At 36.5% G+C, this 20,695-nt stretch overlaps 2 protein-coding genes across 3 annotated transcripts; both read right to left on the reverse strand.

The window, feature by feature from the left end:
• Positions 1 to 253: 253 nt before the first annotated feature.
• Positions 254 to 6,238, reverse strand: LOC125860622 (uncharacterized). The gene is made up of 6 exons (XM_049540618.1): positions 6,018 to 6,238; positions 4,821 to 4,866; positions 4,303 to 4,429; positions 4,119 to 4,195; positions 864 to 961; positions 254 to 597 (listed from the first exon to the last, which is right to left on the reverse strand). The coding sequence occupies exons 1-6, from the start codon at positions 6,135 to 6,137 to the stop codon at positions 562 to 564; spliced, it is 504 nt and encodes a 167-aa protein (XP_049396575.1). The 5' UTR covers positions 6,138 to 6,238; the 3' UTR covers positions 254 to 561.
• Positions 6,239 to 7,019: 781 nt separating this feature from the next.
• Positions 7,020 to 20,402, reverse strand: LOC125858164 (ribonuclease J). 2 transcript variants are annotated; one of them, XM_049537851.1, is made up of 18 exons: positions 20,072 to 20,401; positions 19,208 to 19,436; positions 18,746 to 18,869; positions 18,305 to 18,361; positions 17,341 to 17,532; positions 17,146 to 17,223; positions 15,991 to 16,173; positions 15,790 to 15,870; positions 14,631 to 14,696; positions 14,198 to 14,290; positions 13,061 to 13,186; positions 11,020 to 11,133; positions 9,928 to 10,023; positions 9,741 to 9,838; positions 9,210 to 9,661; positions 8,369 to 8,454; positions 8,003 to 8,281; positions 7,020 to 7,579 (listed from the first exon to the last, which is right to left on the reverse strand). In XM_049537851.1, exons 1-18 carry the CDS (start codon positions 20,178 to 20,180, stop codon positions 7,484 to 7,486), a joined length of 2,559 nt encoding a protein of 852 aa, XP_049393808.1. In that variant the 5' UTR covers positions 20,181 to 20,401; the 3' UTR covers positions 7,020 to 7,483. The 2 variants fall into 2 exon arrangements, 1 of the variants encoding a protein (XP_049393808.1); XR_007445720.1 differs by having other exon boundaries at positions 7,333 to 7,579; positions 8,003 to 8,300; positions 20,072 to 20,402.
• Positions 20,403 to 20,695: the final 293 nt, after the last annotated feature.

Consider the following 20,695-nt stretch of genomic DNA (forward strand, 5'->3'; position numbering starts at 1 on the left):
TCAGATAGAAATTCAGTCGAACATTCATGCTTTGAGCAATCAGAATTTAAAATGAGCAAAAATATTATTAGCAGCTCAAGAAAATGAAGAAGCAGAATGAGGGCAATCTAAGTAGTGAACTTTCACCTTGTAGTGAGGTTTGATTTACCACCTTGTAATCCCCTCCCCGGCCCACCGGCCAAAAAAGGAGGTAAAATGAGCAAGTCCATCGGACAATGAAGCCAAAATTAGATTCAAAACTGACCAGAGTAGATTTTGAAAGACCAGTTTCATTGTGAATTTGCAAAGACTAGCAAAAATTTGACATGCAGTTTCACATATTATGTAACTATTCAGGCACAAGTCTAGCGCACCCTCACAATTTAACAAAATGCTATAGCATACAACAAGAACACAGAAACACGCAGAGAGCACACAAGAGTTGTAAGGCCATAAGTTGACTCTTTAACTAGTTGTAAAGCACCCATAATAGAGAAGTAAAAGCCTACTTTGGCCCAGCTGCTAGGGTGTACAAAATGGAATTTGGAATCAGCTACCTCAAACTCTTGGAATATGCTCTAGTCATGTGTCCCCCCTTAACCGAGCAATTAGTTCATCCTGCCAACACAATTACATAGTGAGAACGTGTATTGAAAGAGAATGATATGCTACAGAATAGGCCAAATATTCAACAAAACACATCATTCAAGTAGAAAATCAACAACTACACCTCAATTCCAAATGCGTTGGGGAAAACACATCATACAAGTACTACTTATTATAATGTCTTTAAGGAGGATAAGTTACCGGGTAAAAGTATAACAGTGGACCACAATGAAAAATTCAAAACCTATATAAAATAAAAAGGTTATGCAAATACTTGCCTTCCTTCCTCTCAGTGAAAGACCTTTCTCCTTTAACAAAGCCCGTAGCTTCTCAACAGTCATATTTTGTATTTCAGGTGCACGAGTTTTTGAAGTTTCTGCAGGAGTTGAGACCAAGTTTAATACATCACTAATTGTAAATGATAATGCACATGAATTCATTCTACAAAAAATAAGTAGTTCCAACACAGACATTAAAAACAAGAAAATTTGGACAAAGAGTAGGGAATATTTACAATGAGATATGAAAAAACATGATGGTGTCTAACTGAGAATATACTATTTCTTGTGCCGTTAAATTTACTTTTCAGGCATGACATGGTAAAGCAAATCAATAAACTTCCTTGTAAGTGGCTTCCACATTCCCAAAGATTTGGAAAGATGACATTCAATGTCCCCGAAGGAATATTTACAGAAGTTAGAGCGAAGGCATGTTAATTGCCTTATTTCATGTCACTCAATGTCCCGAAGATAGATTTCTGGAAGAAGCTGTTATTCACCCTCTAGTCTCATAAGATATAGTTATACATGTACTTGATGCTTGACAGTAATCCACACAACTTATTATTGGTAGTAAATGATAGGAGTATGATCTTTACCTTCTCATCCAAAATAAATTGGTAGTAAATGTTAAGATCTTATAATCTGTCCAAACAAGATTTCAGCGAATTTCTAGAGTAGTTGTGAAGCCCTATGAATTTTTATAATTAATTCAGACTACTTTACAGTTTAAGGATGCAATTCAATTAATTCCGAGTCAGGTGGGACCCGCTCGATAATAACAAAGTCATTGAAACACCAGTAGTTAATATTGGTATAGCTTGAAATAGCTAAGAAAGGAAGATAAGAATTAAGGAAAAGACAAAATGAGAAGGAGAAATTGAAAACAAGGATTTTAATTCCCAGGACAATGGAATAGATGGTGCAATTAAAAGCAGCTGAAGGAATTAAACTAGCTCTTAATAATAGAAACAAAGTAAGAAGCAAACTTTGGAACCAAAATAGCCACTACTGGCAGTGCCGTCCAGAAGTTAGCATCAAACTCGGCATCATTTTGCAAGCTGGACAGGTCGAACGCGATGGTTGAGCGTTGTGCCTGTCCTAGCGTGATCCAACTGAAGAAGCCATTCAGAGGCATTTCGGGAGAGAGAAGAATTATTTGTTTGGAACAAGTTCTTGGGAGTCAGAGAGTTCTACTCCATAAATTCTACTTTGAGGTGAGTATTAAATGCATTTCGGGAGAGAGAAGAATTATTTGTTTGGAACAAGTTCTTGGGAGTTAGAGAGTTCTACTCCATAAATTCTACTTTGAGGTGAGTATTAAATGCATTTCGAGAGAGAGAAGAATTATTTGTTTGGAACAAGTTCTTGGGAGTTAGAGAGAAGGGAGAGCTTCTACTCCATAAATTCTACTTTGAGGTGAGTATTAAATGCATTTCCTAGTAGATTTGGTTCGCTAAATGGCAAATGCATTCCCTAACTCCTCAATATCATGGAAATTATAGATTTTTGACGAAAAACTCAAGAACTCACGTCTTGAAAATTCTAGGGTTTGACAAAGAGGTAATCCTTTCACTCCAATCTTGTATATTATGTTACATGTACATCGTAAACTATACCTTTGAAGAAAGATTCAAATTTAAACACCAATTACGAAACAATAGAAAGCTAGACTTGAAATTGAAAAGTTTGTTGGTAAGGGAGATGAATAGTGTTGTGTTTGCTTGAACGATATCGTTTTGAGTTTCTAAAGGAGCAACTAGGTTCCATAACACGTGTAATGGAAAAATTGGAGTTAAAACTCAAGGATTTGACTTTCAAATTGGAAAATAGAGATTTTTTGCTAAACTAGTGAAGTAGGGTTTCCCCATTTGTGGGATTACACTGGGTTTGTTGTTGTTGTTGTTGTGAAGTTGGACTTAAGTGTTGGCCACATACTTGGTTGGTATTGTTGTGAAGCATTATTGATTTACCGGAGCTCCTATATGTAGATTGTGAATCGTTGGCATCTTTGGATCTTTCAAGGGAAGATTTGCAGTTCTTAAAATTACATCCCCCTCTCTTCCACTGCAAGCCTAGCCTTCTTAACTTTGTAATATATACTAGCCCTCCTGCCCACCTATTTTTCCTTCAATTACAAACCTAGCCTTCCCTCATTGTTCTGCAAATAATATTTTAGGTTTAGATTTAGTTCATGACATTACCTTAAAATATCAAGATACTTTTAAAATGAACCGAGTCTGTTTAAATAAAAAAATCAACGATTGGAAGTCGTTAGACATTTAAATACTAGGGCCTCTATACCCTTCGGGGTGGCCCAGTGGTTTGGGCTTGGGACTTCCATGTTTTTGGTCTCAAGTTCGAAACCTCTTGCCAGCGAAAGTAAGGGGTTTGCCTTCTGTGTCGAGCTCATCGCACCGGGTTTGCCTAGTGCAGGTTATCTCTCCTATGTGGTTTGCGAGCTATTGCATAGGAAAAAAAATAATACTAGGGCCTCTATGCCAACCTATACGAGACTTTCCATTTTAGGATGTCCTACAATATTCCAAGGCAATATAACTAATAAGTTAATACATCCATAAGAACTTCTAGAATGACAATTTAAATTTAAAACTTGATGTGATGTTCTCCAATCAAGATAAATTTTCAATATATATGTAATATATCCTTCTATTGCTCCTACTAATGTATAATAATCAAGTAACATCTTAAATTCCTTTTTGAAACTTAATCAGTCAGTAGTATTCATTGAATCATAGCAAATTTTAGAAGTTCTGAAATCAGACTTCACCAAAACCCGACTTACAAATGAACCGGCAATACTAGTTACACCAAAACAGAACCACCAACCCCAACAAAAAAGCAAAGCAGAACCCCATATCTCTTAACAACCATTATGATAATTGTTCTTTTCATCAAATGGTATTTCATCAAATGGAAGGGAAGGAGCAGTCTTTTTGCAACAATACTACTGTTCTCTTTTTTGTGGACCCAAAAGTATTAGAGCTGGTATGTAAACTATGCAATACAATTTGAGCTAGAATTTAAGAGTCAAAATGGACAATTTAAGCAAATGAAGTAATGGAGAGCTTAGGGATACTCATTTGCTTCTTTCTTTTTCAATTTAGCAATAGGATACATGAACAACCACAATAATTCAAGTATCTTTTGAGTGAAAGACCACTGCTTTTTAAAAAAACACATTTGAATGTACCAACTACAAAGACCGCAGGTGATGGTCAATAACGGGCACACCTTGGGCAGAGGCAGCATGGTTACTGGTGGTAGCCTTCTTGGCTGATGCCCTACTGTCCAATGCTTTTTCAGCAGCTCTGAAAATTAGATGGTGGCAGGAGATACAAACATGTTAACTGTCCAAAGGTACACTAGCTAGTAAAGGATAGCAATAATACTGAACTAAGAAAATATGGATAATTACCTTTTTCTACCATTGTCATTTGAGGAAATCCCCTTGCCGTCTTTTGAACTATATTCACCTCTCTGCTTCTTAAGCATGAGAGACCTAATCAATATGTTTTGCTGGTTGGTCTTAATAAGCTGGTCCTCTGCATATACGACATTTTGTAAAATATAACTAGCAATTCAGATTGATGAAAAAAGCAATCTAGCCTTGAGGAAGATGCTAAATGAGGAAAAGAAAAAAAATTGAACTCTTAAAAAGAGAGAAAGAAAGAAAAAAGAGACATTCGAATTGCATCAAGACACGAGATAGAAGAGATATTTCTATGATTTAACCAACCATGTACTAAATGAGACACAATGAGTGGATATCAATGCTTTACAATGACTTAGAATAGAAGTGTAAACCAAAAACTAAGCAATAAAATAACCATATGCGAGTAAATCCGTTCAAAGAACAAGAATAACAGGAGAATTAGAGACTAAATCAATTTTCACCATAAATAATTTAAAAGACATCAATATACAAAAACAGACCCGGAGGTGACGTTTCGTGATCGCAAACATATACTCGCATTCCACCCTGCATAAAGTTTCTAAATTAGTGGAGCTCAAAAGAACATGGAAGAAGCATTATTAAACATTTCCTGATAGCATCACTTTTTTTTGATAGTCAAATTATTTTCCAGCTAATGCTGGTCAGCAGATATGATGGTAAGTAAACACGCAAGAGGCTAAGGCACATGGATAATATAATCTTAAAGTGAAGATAAAAGAACGAAATACAAAGCTGATTGTTACTCTAAAAGGTGCAAGGAGGACGTTGAACTCAGATAAGAGGTACCAGTACCACCTATTATTTATCTTCCGAAAACCTTTCTGATCCTATACTGATTCATGCAGTGTTTAGAATCACCAACTAGTCATTTCTTTTGGACGTAAAACCTTATTACTGTCTAGGCTGGGGTTTAACAGTATTCCAACCAAAAAGCAAGAAGGGCCAGAACAGTTTCTCAATCTAAATTAACCCTTTTTAAGGTAAAATTACTACTGTGTGCATAGCTATGTGTTTGTATCACCATTTTTTTAAAAAATTAAGTGTGTTTGTAAAAACACCATGTTGATTATAATACCACATTCGGGGAGTTCTGTCAACATGTAAATCCCTAGAATTGAAGGAAGACAGAATTCCACAATAAGAATACTGAAGACCAAGTCCTGTGCAGTTGATAACAAGAACTTCTTTTAGATGTACTAGTATGCTTGGTACAGGTACAAACAGAAGTAGAGAAATCAAATGAACAAAATTTTACACTCCTACCATCTCCCTCTCTACGGATTTAATCTTAAAGATTATTAGCACCAATTTGTTAGTATATTTCAAAAATTATACGTTCAGACCTATTATTGCAACCTTAATAATTTTGTACACAAACTTATACTCCTGTGTTATAAGTATATAAGGTTGTATCCGCCTCTGATCTCCCTGAATTCTATATCTCCAGAATTTATTCTACCATAGATGAAAATAGATAAGTTTGGGACAATTATACAACAGTTATATCTACTCCAAAACATTAAAGAAAACAGTTTTATCTACTCAATTATACTATACGGTTCAGCACTACTATTAAGAAGTATTAATACCACATAAAAGACGTCAGTAAAGAAAAGGGGAAGAGGGGATGGTGCAAAAGTAAATTAGGGTTTTGGGAGGGAGAAAGAGGAAGTTACCGGAGTAGAGGAGAGGACGTTGGAGGAGAAAAGGCCGCGAGAAGGGAGGCCGGCCAGGTATTTGGCCGCACCGGGAGTTGTGGCATTGTTCGGAGGAATGGATGATGAGGTATCCTCCATAGTTGCCGCACTGCAAAACTGATTCAAGTTTAGACAGAAAAGAGATAATACATTTTCCCCCCTTAATAGTGTTTCGTGGGGGCGGTAAAATAGAATTTGCTCTCATCTACATTAATTAGATTACTATAATATCATTTTTGAAAAAATAAAAATTGTAAAAGTGGGCATAAAAGATAATTTTTTCTTAAAAGCTTAATCAAATGAAATTTTACGAAATTACATTAGTCTTAAGGATTGTTTGATTTGTCGAAACTATAATTTGAATAACTTATTCTATTATTTATGGATCACTTGATTTGTTGAGATGGTGAGTTGAATAACTTATTCTATTATTTACATGGGATAATGCATGAAGTTTATGTTATATGCGGAATTTGAAAAAGAATCAAACCACAAAAATCTCTTGTATATAGTCTCATTTTCCACAGCTCAAACTTGTGACATTCTGATCATATGACATCAACTTTATTGGTTACATTGAAATGCCTCTTCTTTAAGATGGAAAGTATTAACCCAACTAAGGACGTAATGCTATGCATGTTTACTCATCTCATTCATTAGTATTTATTTTGAACAGTTATATTGCAAGAATAAAATTCATCTGAATGTCAACTTCTTTTTAATGCGGGAACCAAATAACTCTTTCTATAAACTAACTAATAATTTTACAAAAAAATGATTTTTTAAGCTGAGCATAGTTAAAGGATAAATATGACTCAGAGTGATGAATATGATTGATGGAGTTGTTCTTTTAGTCCAAAACAACAATAAAAAAAAACTATTAACTGTCAGATGCAAGGAAACCTTAGGAGTAAGATAATATATTACTGTAGCAAGAAATAATTAAAGGTAAATTGGAGGAATATTTCTATAAAATAATAATCGTCTTTAACCCTTTACTTGATGAAGCAATATTCCTACAACCAATCATCAAGGCATTCAATGCTATAGTTGGTACAACAGGCAATACATAATCCATATGCCAACTCTTACCATCAAAACCTCAGACAACTTTTAGAACCACTTTCAACTGTATGTATCCACTTGGAAAAAATTACCAGCATGACAAACCTTCCAACCTCTAAAATCACTAAAAAAAAACCATTGCAGAATTTACCCGTCCTTCCCTGGGCTTATAAGGACCCCTAATAAATCAAACCCCTTCCCTGCCTTTGGCTTCATCTGAAGAGGCTAATCGACCAGAACAAATGGTGAAGTTTTGATCTGGCTTCTTGAATTTTAAGGGCACGTTAGTATTGTTGGATAAATATCAGTATCCAAACTCATGTATCCCCCCCAATGAAGAATTGCTTCCACAAACACTACCCGCAAGTACACATGTCCAATCATTTCTGGGCCGTTGCCTCCAAATCAGACAAGATTTTACTCATCTCCTCGTAGTAAGGCCATTTATCCTGGCTTTTCTCGTCACTCTTGTTTTCCTGTTACAGAAAGCAAAAACATTGATAAAAGTAGCCTTCCAAACAGAAAATGTCTCCACAAGAATTTCAACTGGATGCAGGTGAAAGGGGCGAATATTCATCTAAAAGGAAATATATAAATATTTCATGTATAGAAATTTGTATTAGCCATCTCCGTGTACCTACAATTCAAGCTATGGATAAATCTTATTTCTCTCCCTTTTTCCCCTTGAGAGGTCACAACACACCATACAAAAGGGTACATCTATCCCCCTATTTTCATTTCTATGTCCTCGGACAGAAATAATGTGATATCCTACAAACAAGTTCTAAAAAGGATAATCAAAATGCATTGTTTATTGTAAATATTGTTTCTATGCTAATCAGCACAACCAAGTAAATGTACATATGCTCAAGGAGGAAACAAGAATCAGAAACACTCACCTCATACTTTTGAACCAAAGAAGCCCAGAGAGATTTACACTGTCCAGGACTTCGATCAACTCCAATAGAAAGTAAATTTGAAGATATCTCTTCCCATAGTGCCATTCGTCCACGAACAACTTGGAACTTGCTGTGGAGTTCCCCGTGCAACGTAATCAATTTCTTTATCTCATCATGTTTCCATCTGTTTCTCTTCAAAGGCCTGGAAGATTTCATCATAGATTGTGGGAAGCCAGAATCAATTTGAATGCTCTCTTTTCTGGACGATTCTGATTCCTCCTGTGTTGAAGCACCAAATCTACCTTTTTTTAATTGATCAAGTAGTGATGATGATACAAAAGACTTTGAAGAATCATCTGATTTTACCTCAGTGGTAGAATATTCATCCAGTGAGTTTGCACTTGAAGTAGTTGCTCCATCATGCGTAAGTCTCTCAATATCCATATCATCACCTGCACGTAAAAGTTAGGGATGAAATGACAGCAAAATTTAAGCATGCATTGGATGCTTAAGATCAAATCATATCAGAAGACAAAATCAACAAGCAATTTCCGATTGAATATCTATCCACCGACTAATGAAATCGTCTTCTCCAACAAAGAAATATAAAAGATGCTACTTTCATGATGCACAAGCATACTTTAAGCCAGTAATGGCATGCAATTTAGACAAAGAAAACATGTGAATTTTTTTCTTTGTTGGTGCTACACATGCCCTGAGAATTCCATTGTAGAGAGCAGATATCAAGCAATTGGATTTTTTATTTGGGGGACGGGGAGGGGGTCTCTTGAAGACCAAAACGGTCAAAGTAGTAAAAACGTGTGAGGGATAGAACCAAATCTCCTACTTTTCACCCACTAAAGGGCTTCTAAATATTGGATCAACCCCTTTCAGCACTTGGCATGCACATGACAAATATTAACCAAATTCTAACACAACAAACTATATGTGACATCTAAATATAATTCAGTTCAAATAATGTTCCAGTTCTACTCAAAATTCCTATATACCAATGGGCAACCACCCTACCCTCTAGGCTTATTGGTCCATTTTGTGAATGTCAAAAGCAATTATATCAAGAAGATCACAACATACCAACCCGAAGATGATTACTTTGCCTAGCATCTAATCAGATTAGAAAACCACAGAATGCATTGGAAAGAATTACTGAACTATTTCATTGGAAAGAAGCATGAGAGGAACAAACCTTTCACTTGCTCAGCTGCATCATCAATTGGATAGCCATGGCCATTACCTTCTTCTGCACGTGCTCCATTTGCCTGTCTTCTTTTCTGATCTTCATCCAATACATTTCTCAGTGCAGAAATTCCAAAACCTACATGTGATTTTCCAGAAAGTTTTCCATTGATTTCATCAGCCAGGACTCCTGCAGGATTTTCAAAGGCAATGGCAATAACCTCAGGTCTTTTACTACTGTATTTCCTGACCAATTTCCTAAGAACTTCAGACACAGTTCTTTCCATGTGGGACAATGGGCAATTCAATGGACAGCTTGAAAGTGAAGCATGTGCAGCTTTATGGAGCGCATCCAGAAGTTTCCCTTTGTCAAGCCACAAGCAGCGTGTGGTTATTCTTATTTTTCCCTTCAAAGCTTTCTCTGTCATACCATCCGTGGATTGAGGACGTAGTATTTCCATACTGCATTCCAGATATCTTACACATATCAGTATCACAAGGTGGAAAAATATGTGATGCATCACAAGCTAGAGAAAATTACCTGACCACTATAATACCATCCGAAGCAATTCTAAGTCTCTCATCAATACAAAGTTCAGCAGCTGTACCAAATGCTTTGTCACCATCACTATACATCAACTGCCCAAAAAAAAAAAACAACCTAGTTCAGTCTAGAAAACAAGATGAAAGAGTGCAGTCTTTATGTACACAATGAGAAAGTAAGAAACCTGCAACTTCTCCTTTCCTAAGGAAATGAAACCACTGGATAGAACTTTTCTGTTCCTCAAATGGGAGATTCCAAGCATCTCTCCGTTCTTGATAACCTATTCACACACAGTTACAATAACAGAGGTCACTTTAAATCAGCATCGAGAATGAACTGAAAAGGCTTGACAACAATGCTTATGATACAAGACCGAATCATTCTCTCACTGCAGATAATTCCCAATGCTTGGAGCCCACTCATCCCCTTAATCATTCTTCAAGTCTATATATTCATGTATTTTTGAAAAATCATCAAAATAAATAGGATTTCACTTCTTGCATCCCATAGGGGGAGGCTGGAAATTGAACCATGTGTAATAAAAGCACTCTTTGGTTGGTCAACTTCGATCTAATTCAGGTAAATAGAATATCAGTTGAAATAGTTGAATCCTTCAATAAGAAGCTTTAGACATTAGGACCATTGGTCACAGAAAAGCTAATGAAGCAGAGAATAAATCTAGCTTTCCTCAAAAACTACATTTATTTTTTTTGAGATAATTATCATGAGAGATTTTAACTTAGCTTTCCTCAAAGACTATATCTAGCAACAGTCTTTGTATGCAACACATTGCATATTCGACAAACTTTCCTCGAAGACTATATCTAGCTTTGGCAAAAATAGTGTTCACTAATAAGGGAGGTATAGTCTAATGGAAAGGGTCATCAATCTCTAACCATGAGGTTGAGCTTCAATTCGCCAAGGAAGCAAAGTGGGAAAATCCATTATTTGACTCCTGGGCTAGGTGGGGGTGACGTTTACCGATACTCAAAGAATAAGAACATATATGGGGGGAAAACAAAAAAGGACAATCAGCCACATTCTGGGCCTAGACCAGTGAGATATCTACATCTGACCATAAAGTCATGCTTTCATCATGATACAGTTCCCTAAAACTACAAGAATAGAAGAATGCCATTATGGATAAATTCAAGTATTCAAAAAGATATGCCCACAACACACCTTAGTTCCAATGGCTACATGTCTATACAATTTGAAGGTACTTGAAGCAATAAGCATTATTAATCAAAGATCCAAATAAAACCATACAACTTACAGCTGTATGCCGAATTCCAGTTGATTTCCCTAATAATTCATGCTCTTTAAGGAATAAGAGCTCGCCATGGACCGGAAGAAAATGTTGCGGCTTCACAATCCTTAGAACTTCTTCCTTCAGAACGGGAAATCCATCATCAATATTGCAGCTTAGAACATTGAGCATGAAATTGAAAAAAATGGATAAATCTTTTTTTAGGAAAAACAAATATACATAATGAGAACTGTGTCATGCTCTGGGATATAATCTGAGAAACTGGAATTCTTGAATTTTGACACAATTTCTTCTCCCTTTCTTTGTTTCTCTATAGCAAAAGAGATGCATAAAAATAAAAATCATTTTTCCCCTGCCCTTCCGCTTCTCTCTTCAATATGTCTTTCATCCACGGGCAACCATTTGGAACTAACAAATTTAAGTCAGCTTAGGAAAAGTTCCCGCAGAGCGATTCACTTACCCGTTCCTCAAAATATCCCTTTTCTTGTTACAATATGAACCAAACCTTCTTCATTTTCTTGTCACAATATACTACAACAACTACATACATAGCTTAGTACCCCAAGTGGGGTCTGCTCCAACCCTGGCAGGTAGAGAAATTGTTTCTGATAGACCCCCAGCTCAAGGAAAGAAAAAATGCAACATTTATGGAGACACAAGCAGTAACAATAGGAACAATCATAGGATAGTAATGAATCGATGCATAAAAGACAACAAGTAGTCAACTAAGCATGAGAAATACGGAAATAGTAAAATAATAAAAATACCAATACTAATACTACTAGCAAGAGAGACAAGACGTGAAACTATATACTACTAGCCTTCTACACCTCCTATCAAGGGTCATGTCCTAGGTAAGCTGAAGACTTGTCATATCTTATTTGATCACCTCCCCCAAATACGTTTTTGGCCTAACTCTACCTATCAAGGGTCATGTCCTAGGTAAGCTGAAGACTTGTCATATCTTGTCTGACCCTCTAGTGTCAACCTCTCACACCTCCTCACTAGAGAGTCTATGCATCTCTTCTTGACATGTCTGAACCACCTCAGCGTCACCTCCCGCATTTTGTGCGCCACGGAGGCCACTTATATCTTGGCCCAAATCTCTTCATTTCTTATCATATCTCTCCTAGTAAGCGTACACATCCATCTCAACATCCTCATTTCCACAAATTTCATCTTCATGACATAAGAGTTCTTAACTAGCCAACACTTTACCTCATACAACAAAATCCATCAAACTACTACTTTGTAGGACATACTTTTACATCTTAGTGGCACCTTCTTATCACATAAGACACCAGATGCTAGCCTCCATTTCAACCACCCCGTACATATGTGATGTGTGATATCCCCACTAATTTCCCGATTACCTAGGATAATAGGACCTAAGTACTTGAAGCTCCCTTTATTGGAGATGACTTGAGAATCCAACCTCACTTCCACATCAGCTACACAAGGCACATCCCTGAATTTGCACTCCACGTACTATGTCTTAGTCATGCTCAACTTGAAACCTTTAGACACCAAGGTCTATCTCCATACCTCTAGCTTGTCGTTAACTCCGCTATGCATCTTATCAATCATTACAATGTCATCAACAAATAGCATGCAGCAAGGCACCTTCCCTTGAATGTGTCGTGTCAATTCATCCATCGCCAAAATAAATAAAAACGGGCTACCTTTTTTTCTTGTCACAATGTGATGAAAGAAAATGCACATGATCTGATAACCAACTTTTTTATTTTGCTTCTATTAAGTGGAAGCAAGAATGATACCCAGATCACCCTTAAGTTAGTGAATGGGAGTCAGCCAATGAAGATCTAACAGGGACAACTTCTACTAGCTTCTACCAGCAAAAGGAAAAACTCAAGATAAAGTTCTCATGACTAAATGGGACTCGAGAAGTCAACAAATGAACCATTTCAATAACAGCCATTGTGATTCAGTAAGCTTGAGATTAGAGATTCACACACACACACACCAAAAAGAAAAAAAAAAACCTTACTCCTTGCAATATAATTTTTCACTTAAAAGAAGATTTTACCAGCTCTTCACGATGAGCATGGCCGGATGTATGGAGCAGCTCATTCTTTCCCATCACTATAGTTGATCCAATATCTGATATACGGTTCAACATTTGCATCACCCGGGTATCATTACCAGGAATCACCTATAAAAAAGATTGTGTAGCTGATTATGGCAGTTCAACAACATTATCAATTATCTTTCTGCAAACTTAAGACTTACAAAGAACACCTCAAGGAATCTTTCTCTTAAATAGCTTCAAAAGAGACAAAAAGCATTAACAAAAAATCAAGAAGATATGTTCTTTTTATTATACCTGATCCCAAAAAAAAATATATTCAAGAAGATATGTTCCTAAGTATTCATCATATAAATAGGAAAGAGAAATTAAAGAAAAAAGATATTCAAAGTAACCAAATATTGACTATCCTAACTAGTTCATCATCCAAGCAAAGCAAACAGTGCAAGGATACAAATCAAGACGACATTTGCTGTCAACCTTCCTTCTATGGAAATTTATCCCCAATAGAACCTTATTTTGCATCTCTTCCTTGTGTTTATTTCACTTTTACTATTTTTGTTTGGTGTTGGAAGGAGTCTCAGCAGCATGATACTATTCAGCTCACAAAGTGGGAAATTTATAGTTCACATCATTTAGAGTAGATGTTCTTTGCAAAGCTACTAATCAACAAAAACCACCTAATTTCATATGGCAGAGATGTTGTAAAGCAAATAATCTCTATTAGAAGTAAAGCATACAAACTCTTTACACTAAACATGCCGATCATGAGGTAGTGACAGGAAGCATGAAATGGCAACAACAAAGCACAAGAAGAGCTATCTAGGGAGAAGCTACAAACACCAAGACTAAAATTCATAGACCAGCAGTACATTGGCTGAAAGGAGATGAAAAGGTTGGTAGAAGAAGACCGAGAATAAGACTCTTCCCTTTGGCTGGGCATGCATGTATCAAATAGTCTCTCAATGGAATCAGAATGAAGGCATTAAAAGATTAAAGTTAATATGACAAAGTCAAGACATGGATGATGTTAATTAATCAGATACATCAGCGGATAATAGGAATCCTGAGAATGAATTTGTCATGAACGAAAAAATTCACATTGCCAGGAGATAAACAATACAATTTATACGGTACCTTGGCTGAATATAAAACTAGATCTTCTTTGTTTAATTTGAGTGAGTGACTACTTCCATATGAAGCAAGATTCAACGCAGCACGTGGTTCTGCCTGACACAACAGAGACTAGGTTACATAATTTTATTTTATTTTATGACAAGGGAAACCCGCAGCCGCTATCCTTTGGGTGCGCACAGGGTAAAACCCCCGCTCCTATGCAATAGCTCGCAAACCACATAGGAGAGGTAACCCGCACTAGGCAAGCCTGGTGCGATGAGCTCGACCCAGAAGGCAAAAACCCCTTGCTTTCGCTGGCAAGGGGTTTCGAACTTGAGACCTCCAACATGGAAGTCCCAAGCTCAAACCACTGGGCCACCCCGAAGGGTGAGACTAGGTTACATATTCTGTAATTGAAGCTTGTAAAGCTGGCAGACACATCAACAATACTTACTTGAGAACCTGTTGTCACAATCAGCAAATCTTTTGGGGCATAAGCGTCAATATCTTCCACCTTCACCTGAATTAGATGTGTGTACTTATGAGTGGGGAAGAATTAGAATATGAAGAGTAGATTTATAAGGAAGAAATTTAGGAAAATAGGCACTGTTACAAATTGAAAATATCCTTTCCATATTTCACTAGTTGCTCTACACAGATTAGACGATGATATCGTTCAAAAATTTGAGTGATAATCCTCACTCAATGAATGCTCAAGGTGTTTAGCTCCCTCTATCCTCAGATTGAGCAAGACATTTGACCTGGATTCTTCAACTTTAACAGAGTAGCAGATCCAAAGAGAAGACAAAATGTAATGAAGTTGTATGACAAGGAAAGGAAGGAAACTCCACCTCCCTTTCTTATCCTCCCTCCCCACCCACATCCCTGGTCCAGAAGATCAGAAAAGAAGAAAAAAGAAACAAACAAGGCTTGTTTAGCCCCCCTTTTTTTTAATAACTGTGGTATCTGAGCCAGCTTGCGCGCATCTCGACTAATTCCACGGGATGTCTCCCACCTCCCACCAGCAGGTACCAAGGCTTTTCAGCCCAACACATTTCAATTCAAGTAACTTTTGGACAGGCCAATAACCCGCCAATTTATTATCTCGGCCCATTTTGACCCACCCAAATTCAACACAACCCGTCCATTTGACACCTCTAGTGTAATCACAAAATCTCATACAATCTATTAAGTCACACCATTGAGGAAGTGACCCCTCCACTAGAACTACTCTTTAAGGCATTAAGATGACCAAAGTGTCCTTTGCATATGATGTCAATGAATACAATTCAGGGGTGATGGTGGAAACAAAGTTAATTTCACTGCATGATAAATATTAAGTAAAATTCTGAATATCTCATCTTAATACAATTGAAATAAGAGTTTTTTTTAAATCCTTGCCTTATCTTGTATCGATTTTACACAACCCTCTACCATTTATATTTTTTCTTATGATTTACACATAACTATGGCATAGAAAAATATGTAAGTCGAGACTTGTAAGCCTAACAGTCTTGTACAATTGTGCATGTTAAATAGCATATCAGATTCTTTGCAAGAAGATAAGGCATGTCCTCCAGTCATAAGGAGACCTTGACAACTTAGGCCATTACCAGAGTTGATGGGTCGATTGGTGCCTTCCCATCTTTCCATGCAGCGTCAAGATACGTCCTCAAAGACATGCCAACAAATACCTATTAAACAATCATGTTATAATCTGAATCTGGGAAACAGAAAAGATAGTCTAAACAACACTAAAAGATCATGAGAACATGTGGAGAAGATTTAATTAACAGAGATGAGAGACTGTATACCAGCTTTCTGCCGGTCAAGTCAGCTGCAGCTTTCACACTGCCAAGACGATGGATGTTAGATGCAAACTGGGTAGTGATAACCCTTCCTTTGGCAGCTGAAATGCGCCTCAGCAACGAATCTGCAACTACAGTTTCACTGAGTGTCCTTCCAGGGGAAAGGACATTTGTTGAATCACTCATCATCTGGAAAAAAAAATACTCATCAATAATTTCTTTTAGGTTTGCTTCAATGAGAAACATATCCTCCATTTTTTCGTCCATGAAGTTAAACTTAATAGAATGATGAAAAAATAAATAGAGGTGTATGCACACAAAGCAAATAGGGATATAGGATTAAAGATAAATTGGATATCCATTGCCGTCCCTGGAAAAAAAGATCCAACAACATATGCAAAAAAATGTACATGTACGCAAACTTGAGAATAAGAGATTTATAAACTTAAACATTATCATAGTTAAGAAAGACATAACAAATTATGCATGAGAGACAGGAGAGATGATTGCAGCTTAAGAATGTAACAAGGGGTGAAAGTAACACTATATTTGAGGCAAGCTATGAAATAATTTCCAGTTATGAAGCAAAGAACGAGTACAATCAAGAGACATAGAGTGCTATATGCATCACATGTTCAAAGTATATATACCAAAATATAAAATAAAAGACATTTTTTTCTACATAAGACGTATTGTTTATAGCACAGGAAAGTTACAATTACGAAACTGTGGTGTTAATCTAATTCAAGAGGATTCTTCAACACTTTTAGGCAAATCTGCATGTAAAGAGAGAGAGAGAGACAGAGAGACTGAGCTCAGAGCATGGTGGGAGAATATACATCATAGATATGCATGTATACACTCAATAAAAGAACCTAAAATCATCCAAAAATAACACATAATATACAGCTGAATATTAAAAGGAAAAATGAAGGAGTTCACAGAAGATGTATCTAAGGATGTACATTTCATCTAACTGAATAGCAGTTGCAGTTTACTACTACAGAAAGTAAATAGTAATTCATTTGCCGACCATACACTCTTCAAGCCCATCAATATGTATAACTTCACACATTATTTCAACAGGTTGAACCAAGTCATTCGAAAAGTAATACGTCTAATTGAAAAAAAGTAAATTCCTTAATAAGATGCTATCCGTACCAAAGTAACACCTTCTTTTGAAAGTTCCTCAAGGGCCTCGCGGTCAAAAACCTTCCCATCGAGTGGTGACTCATCTATCTGTAAAATACAGAATACTCATAATGCTACCAATCAAAAAAGAATACTCATAGGGTAAGATACAGATCATAAATCTAAACATTTTTATGGATGACTTATAAGGACACAGTGTAATACCTTCCAGTCACCTGTATGGAGGATGGTACCATCAGAACAACGTAATACTATTCCACTACAATCTGGAATAGAATGGGTAACCGTTATAGGTTCTACCTCAAAGGGCCCAGCCGTAAATTTCCTTCTTGTTTTAAATACCTTAAGCCTAGATGGAACAAATATCCCAAACTCCTTCAGTCGCTTCTTAATTAGCTGATTACAAAACAATAGAGATACTTAGTTCAATAGAAATTGACATGTAACACTGTTGAAAAGTTAACAGCAAAGAACATGATGTTCCAATAAATAAGTATGCAACAGTAGCCAGTAGGTATTGGTGTCTCAATTTGTGTGTATGGGTTTTGGATCATGCTCCAACAAAATTGAATAAGCTTTGCAGGCTGAGCCTATGAGATAGTATACCAACGACTAGACCTTGTTCATTTTTAGAAACGGACCACTTCACCTTGTCCATTTTAATAACAATAAGAAATCCATCCAACCACTTATAGGAAGGAGAAAAGAACAGAAAGGAAATTAAAGAAGAAGATCAGACGGCTGAAGAAAGACGAAACAAAGCCAAAGGTAGAGAGAGAGAGACCAAGGATAACAAATATAATAGTCAATAGATGAAGGAATTTCACTTTTTCTATTCGATGAGGATAAAAATAGAAGACAAATGAATGCAAGACTGAAAGACGAAAAATCAAGTAATTCAGATTTGCCTTTGCTTGGTAGGAGAGAGAAGACGAAAAATTTAGTTCTGTTACTGTATCTCAAGGATAAGCAGATACAGTATGCTTTCAACCATTTCTCAAAGAAAAGGTTTCCACTTCAATTTGAGATCTTCTCCTTTCTTCTTTTGAGATAGAAGGCAGATTATGGTTTTATGAATTTAGGCTTCAAAATACCACATATCCTTGTGAACATAGGATTACTATATAACCAAAAGCAGTCAAAAAAAACTTGTAGGATCTTAACAAACCTCCATTGTAAACGATGATGCAAAAATCGGTGTATGAGAATCCAGAGCAGGAATTACCTGTTAGGATAACAGATGTCAAGGCAACATAAACTGAGCAAAATACACACAAGCATATTTGGCAATTAAACAAGAGGAACTGGAACACCAAGAAATACACTCAATGCATCAGAAAAGGCTAACACCAAACAATCCATAAAGGGGCATGGTATGGTAAGGATGAGAAAATTCTTACTGAACCTATCAAATAAAGGACCTCAGAAACATGACCTATAGACAGCAGGATAAGTTCTGTATGACATACATTAGTTGCTTAGAAAATGTTAGAAGTATGATTTTCTAAATCAGATCCAGTGTGTGAGTACATTGTCCCTGAACCGAATATGCAAATATATTTCCATCAGTACACATAAAAATATGAATAGATTACAATAGAAACTTTACCCACGGCAGCGCACCAATGTGGTCCTCATGTCCATGGGTTATAATAACTGCTTCAATTTTGTGGCTCCATTTCTTAATAAATGTTGTATCAGGGATAATCTTCTGGACACCAGGCTCGTCATAGCTGGAGAGGGCATCCAATAAGATCCCAAGTCAGTCCATGACAAAGAAATACGGACAATGTAACTAAATTCAAAGCCTAACACAGCTAGTACCATCTAAGGAAAGAAATTCTTTAGATAACTTATCATCCTTAGTAGGAACTTTTAGCTTATAAATAAAAGTTTAGAGGAGCTTTCAGTAGGAAAAGATGACAGGACCCCTGGACCTCCACCATTAGATTAATGACTTAAACAGAAAGAGTAATCAAAGAAGATTCATTTAAGGGAGATTCTGCAAAAGTTTCTACACAGCAATATCATTGTTAAAAAGTTGCACAAATGGCCAGTTTGTAACACCTACCCTGGGAACATTATTCCAGCATCAATAAGAATATAACGATCATAATTTCCAACAAGCATGCAATTCATCCCAATTTCTCCCAGACCACCAATAGGAAGAACACGTAAAGGTGGGCCATCAGACCCTTCATAGAATTGTTCCATCCTTCGTTGGACAGAATCATCCATGCTTCTTCCAGCGCCCTCCAATTTATCAGGTCTTTTACGAGGACCTTTTGATCCACGTACACCTGAAATGACACCAACTTTCAGCAATAAATAGAATAACCAACTTTCAACAAAGTTCTTCCCAACAGCAGCTTCAAGAAAGCAATGGGATGTAACAACTAAGAAGCAAGGAACATCTCCGAGCTAAATTATTTTACATTAATACTGCTCATAGTGTGTATGTGTGACTCTTACATACACGTAAACATACAATTTACTCACAGGTAATGCAAGAAAAGATACAATATATGTTTGTAAGATTATTCATAAACTTTAACAACAAAACCAACTATAGCAGTAAGGGACTTCATGGCATACTGTGAAAATCAAGGATAACATTACAGTGTAATATTAAGTCAATCTCAAACACGATACGAACTGCAACCAGTAACTGGAACAAATTCAATAATGTTTATAATATACGAGGCAACAATTTACCCACTAAAAATAGCTAAGCATTTAAATTGCGATTACTTCATTTCCTTTGTAGTAGTTTTATTCACTCGGGAAATCATTGTTTCATCAGAGTGAACAGATTACTTTCCCATACTCCAAAACTTCTCATTGCATTACTTCACTCTTATCATTATTCATTGCTTCAATTCGAAAACAAACCAAAAAAACAAAACAAGGAAGGCAAAGTAAAAACGCCACGTACCTATAGAAGAAGTAGATGGAGTATAGCAAGAAATAAAGTGTTTTCTAGGGTTTAGCTGGTGGCATAGTTTGTACGGACAGAGTGAAATAGCACTGAAAGCGGCGGCCATTTGGATGAATGCTCCGGCACTGGTTACTCCTAACTACTGTTGAAGGTATAGGAATGGCTGTTTATAGGTAACAGAGAAAGATATGGAGGAATTCGAGAGCTTATTGCTCCGGCAACTGCTGAGGGTTTAAGGAGGAGGAGCGGGAAATGGAGAGTTTGGTTAGCAGAGAGAGATAAAGGGGAAGATGATTTTGTTTGCTGAAAGATAGAATGTGACCGTAAAAATATCTTTCTTATCGGTTTGGCTTTCGCTTAATAGGAAAATTGAAAAGATTAGAGGGATGATGGAAGGCACGTGACTACGCAAATTTTATTGAGAAAAATAAACAAGTAAATGCATAAGTAATTGATCAATGTTGGTTTACTTGGAGCATGTGTGTGGTTTGAAGGTTCAAATAGAGGAAATACTATTGATAATCTTGACGAGTTGGGTTTGCATGTTGTTTGTAATTACAATTTAATTATTTTCACATTTTTTAACATATAAATGCGGAGATAAACAATTAATTATGAATT

The sequence above is a fragment of the Solanum stenotomum genome, chromosome 3 (genome assembly GCF_019186545.1).
Source record: "Solanum stenotomum isolate F172 chromosome 3, ASM1918654v1, whole genome shotgun sequence".
Taxonomy (NCBI): Eukaryota; Viridiplantae; Streptophyta; class Magnoliopsida; order Solanales; family Solanaceae; genus Solanum; species Solanum stenotomum.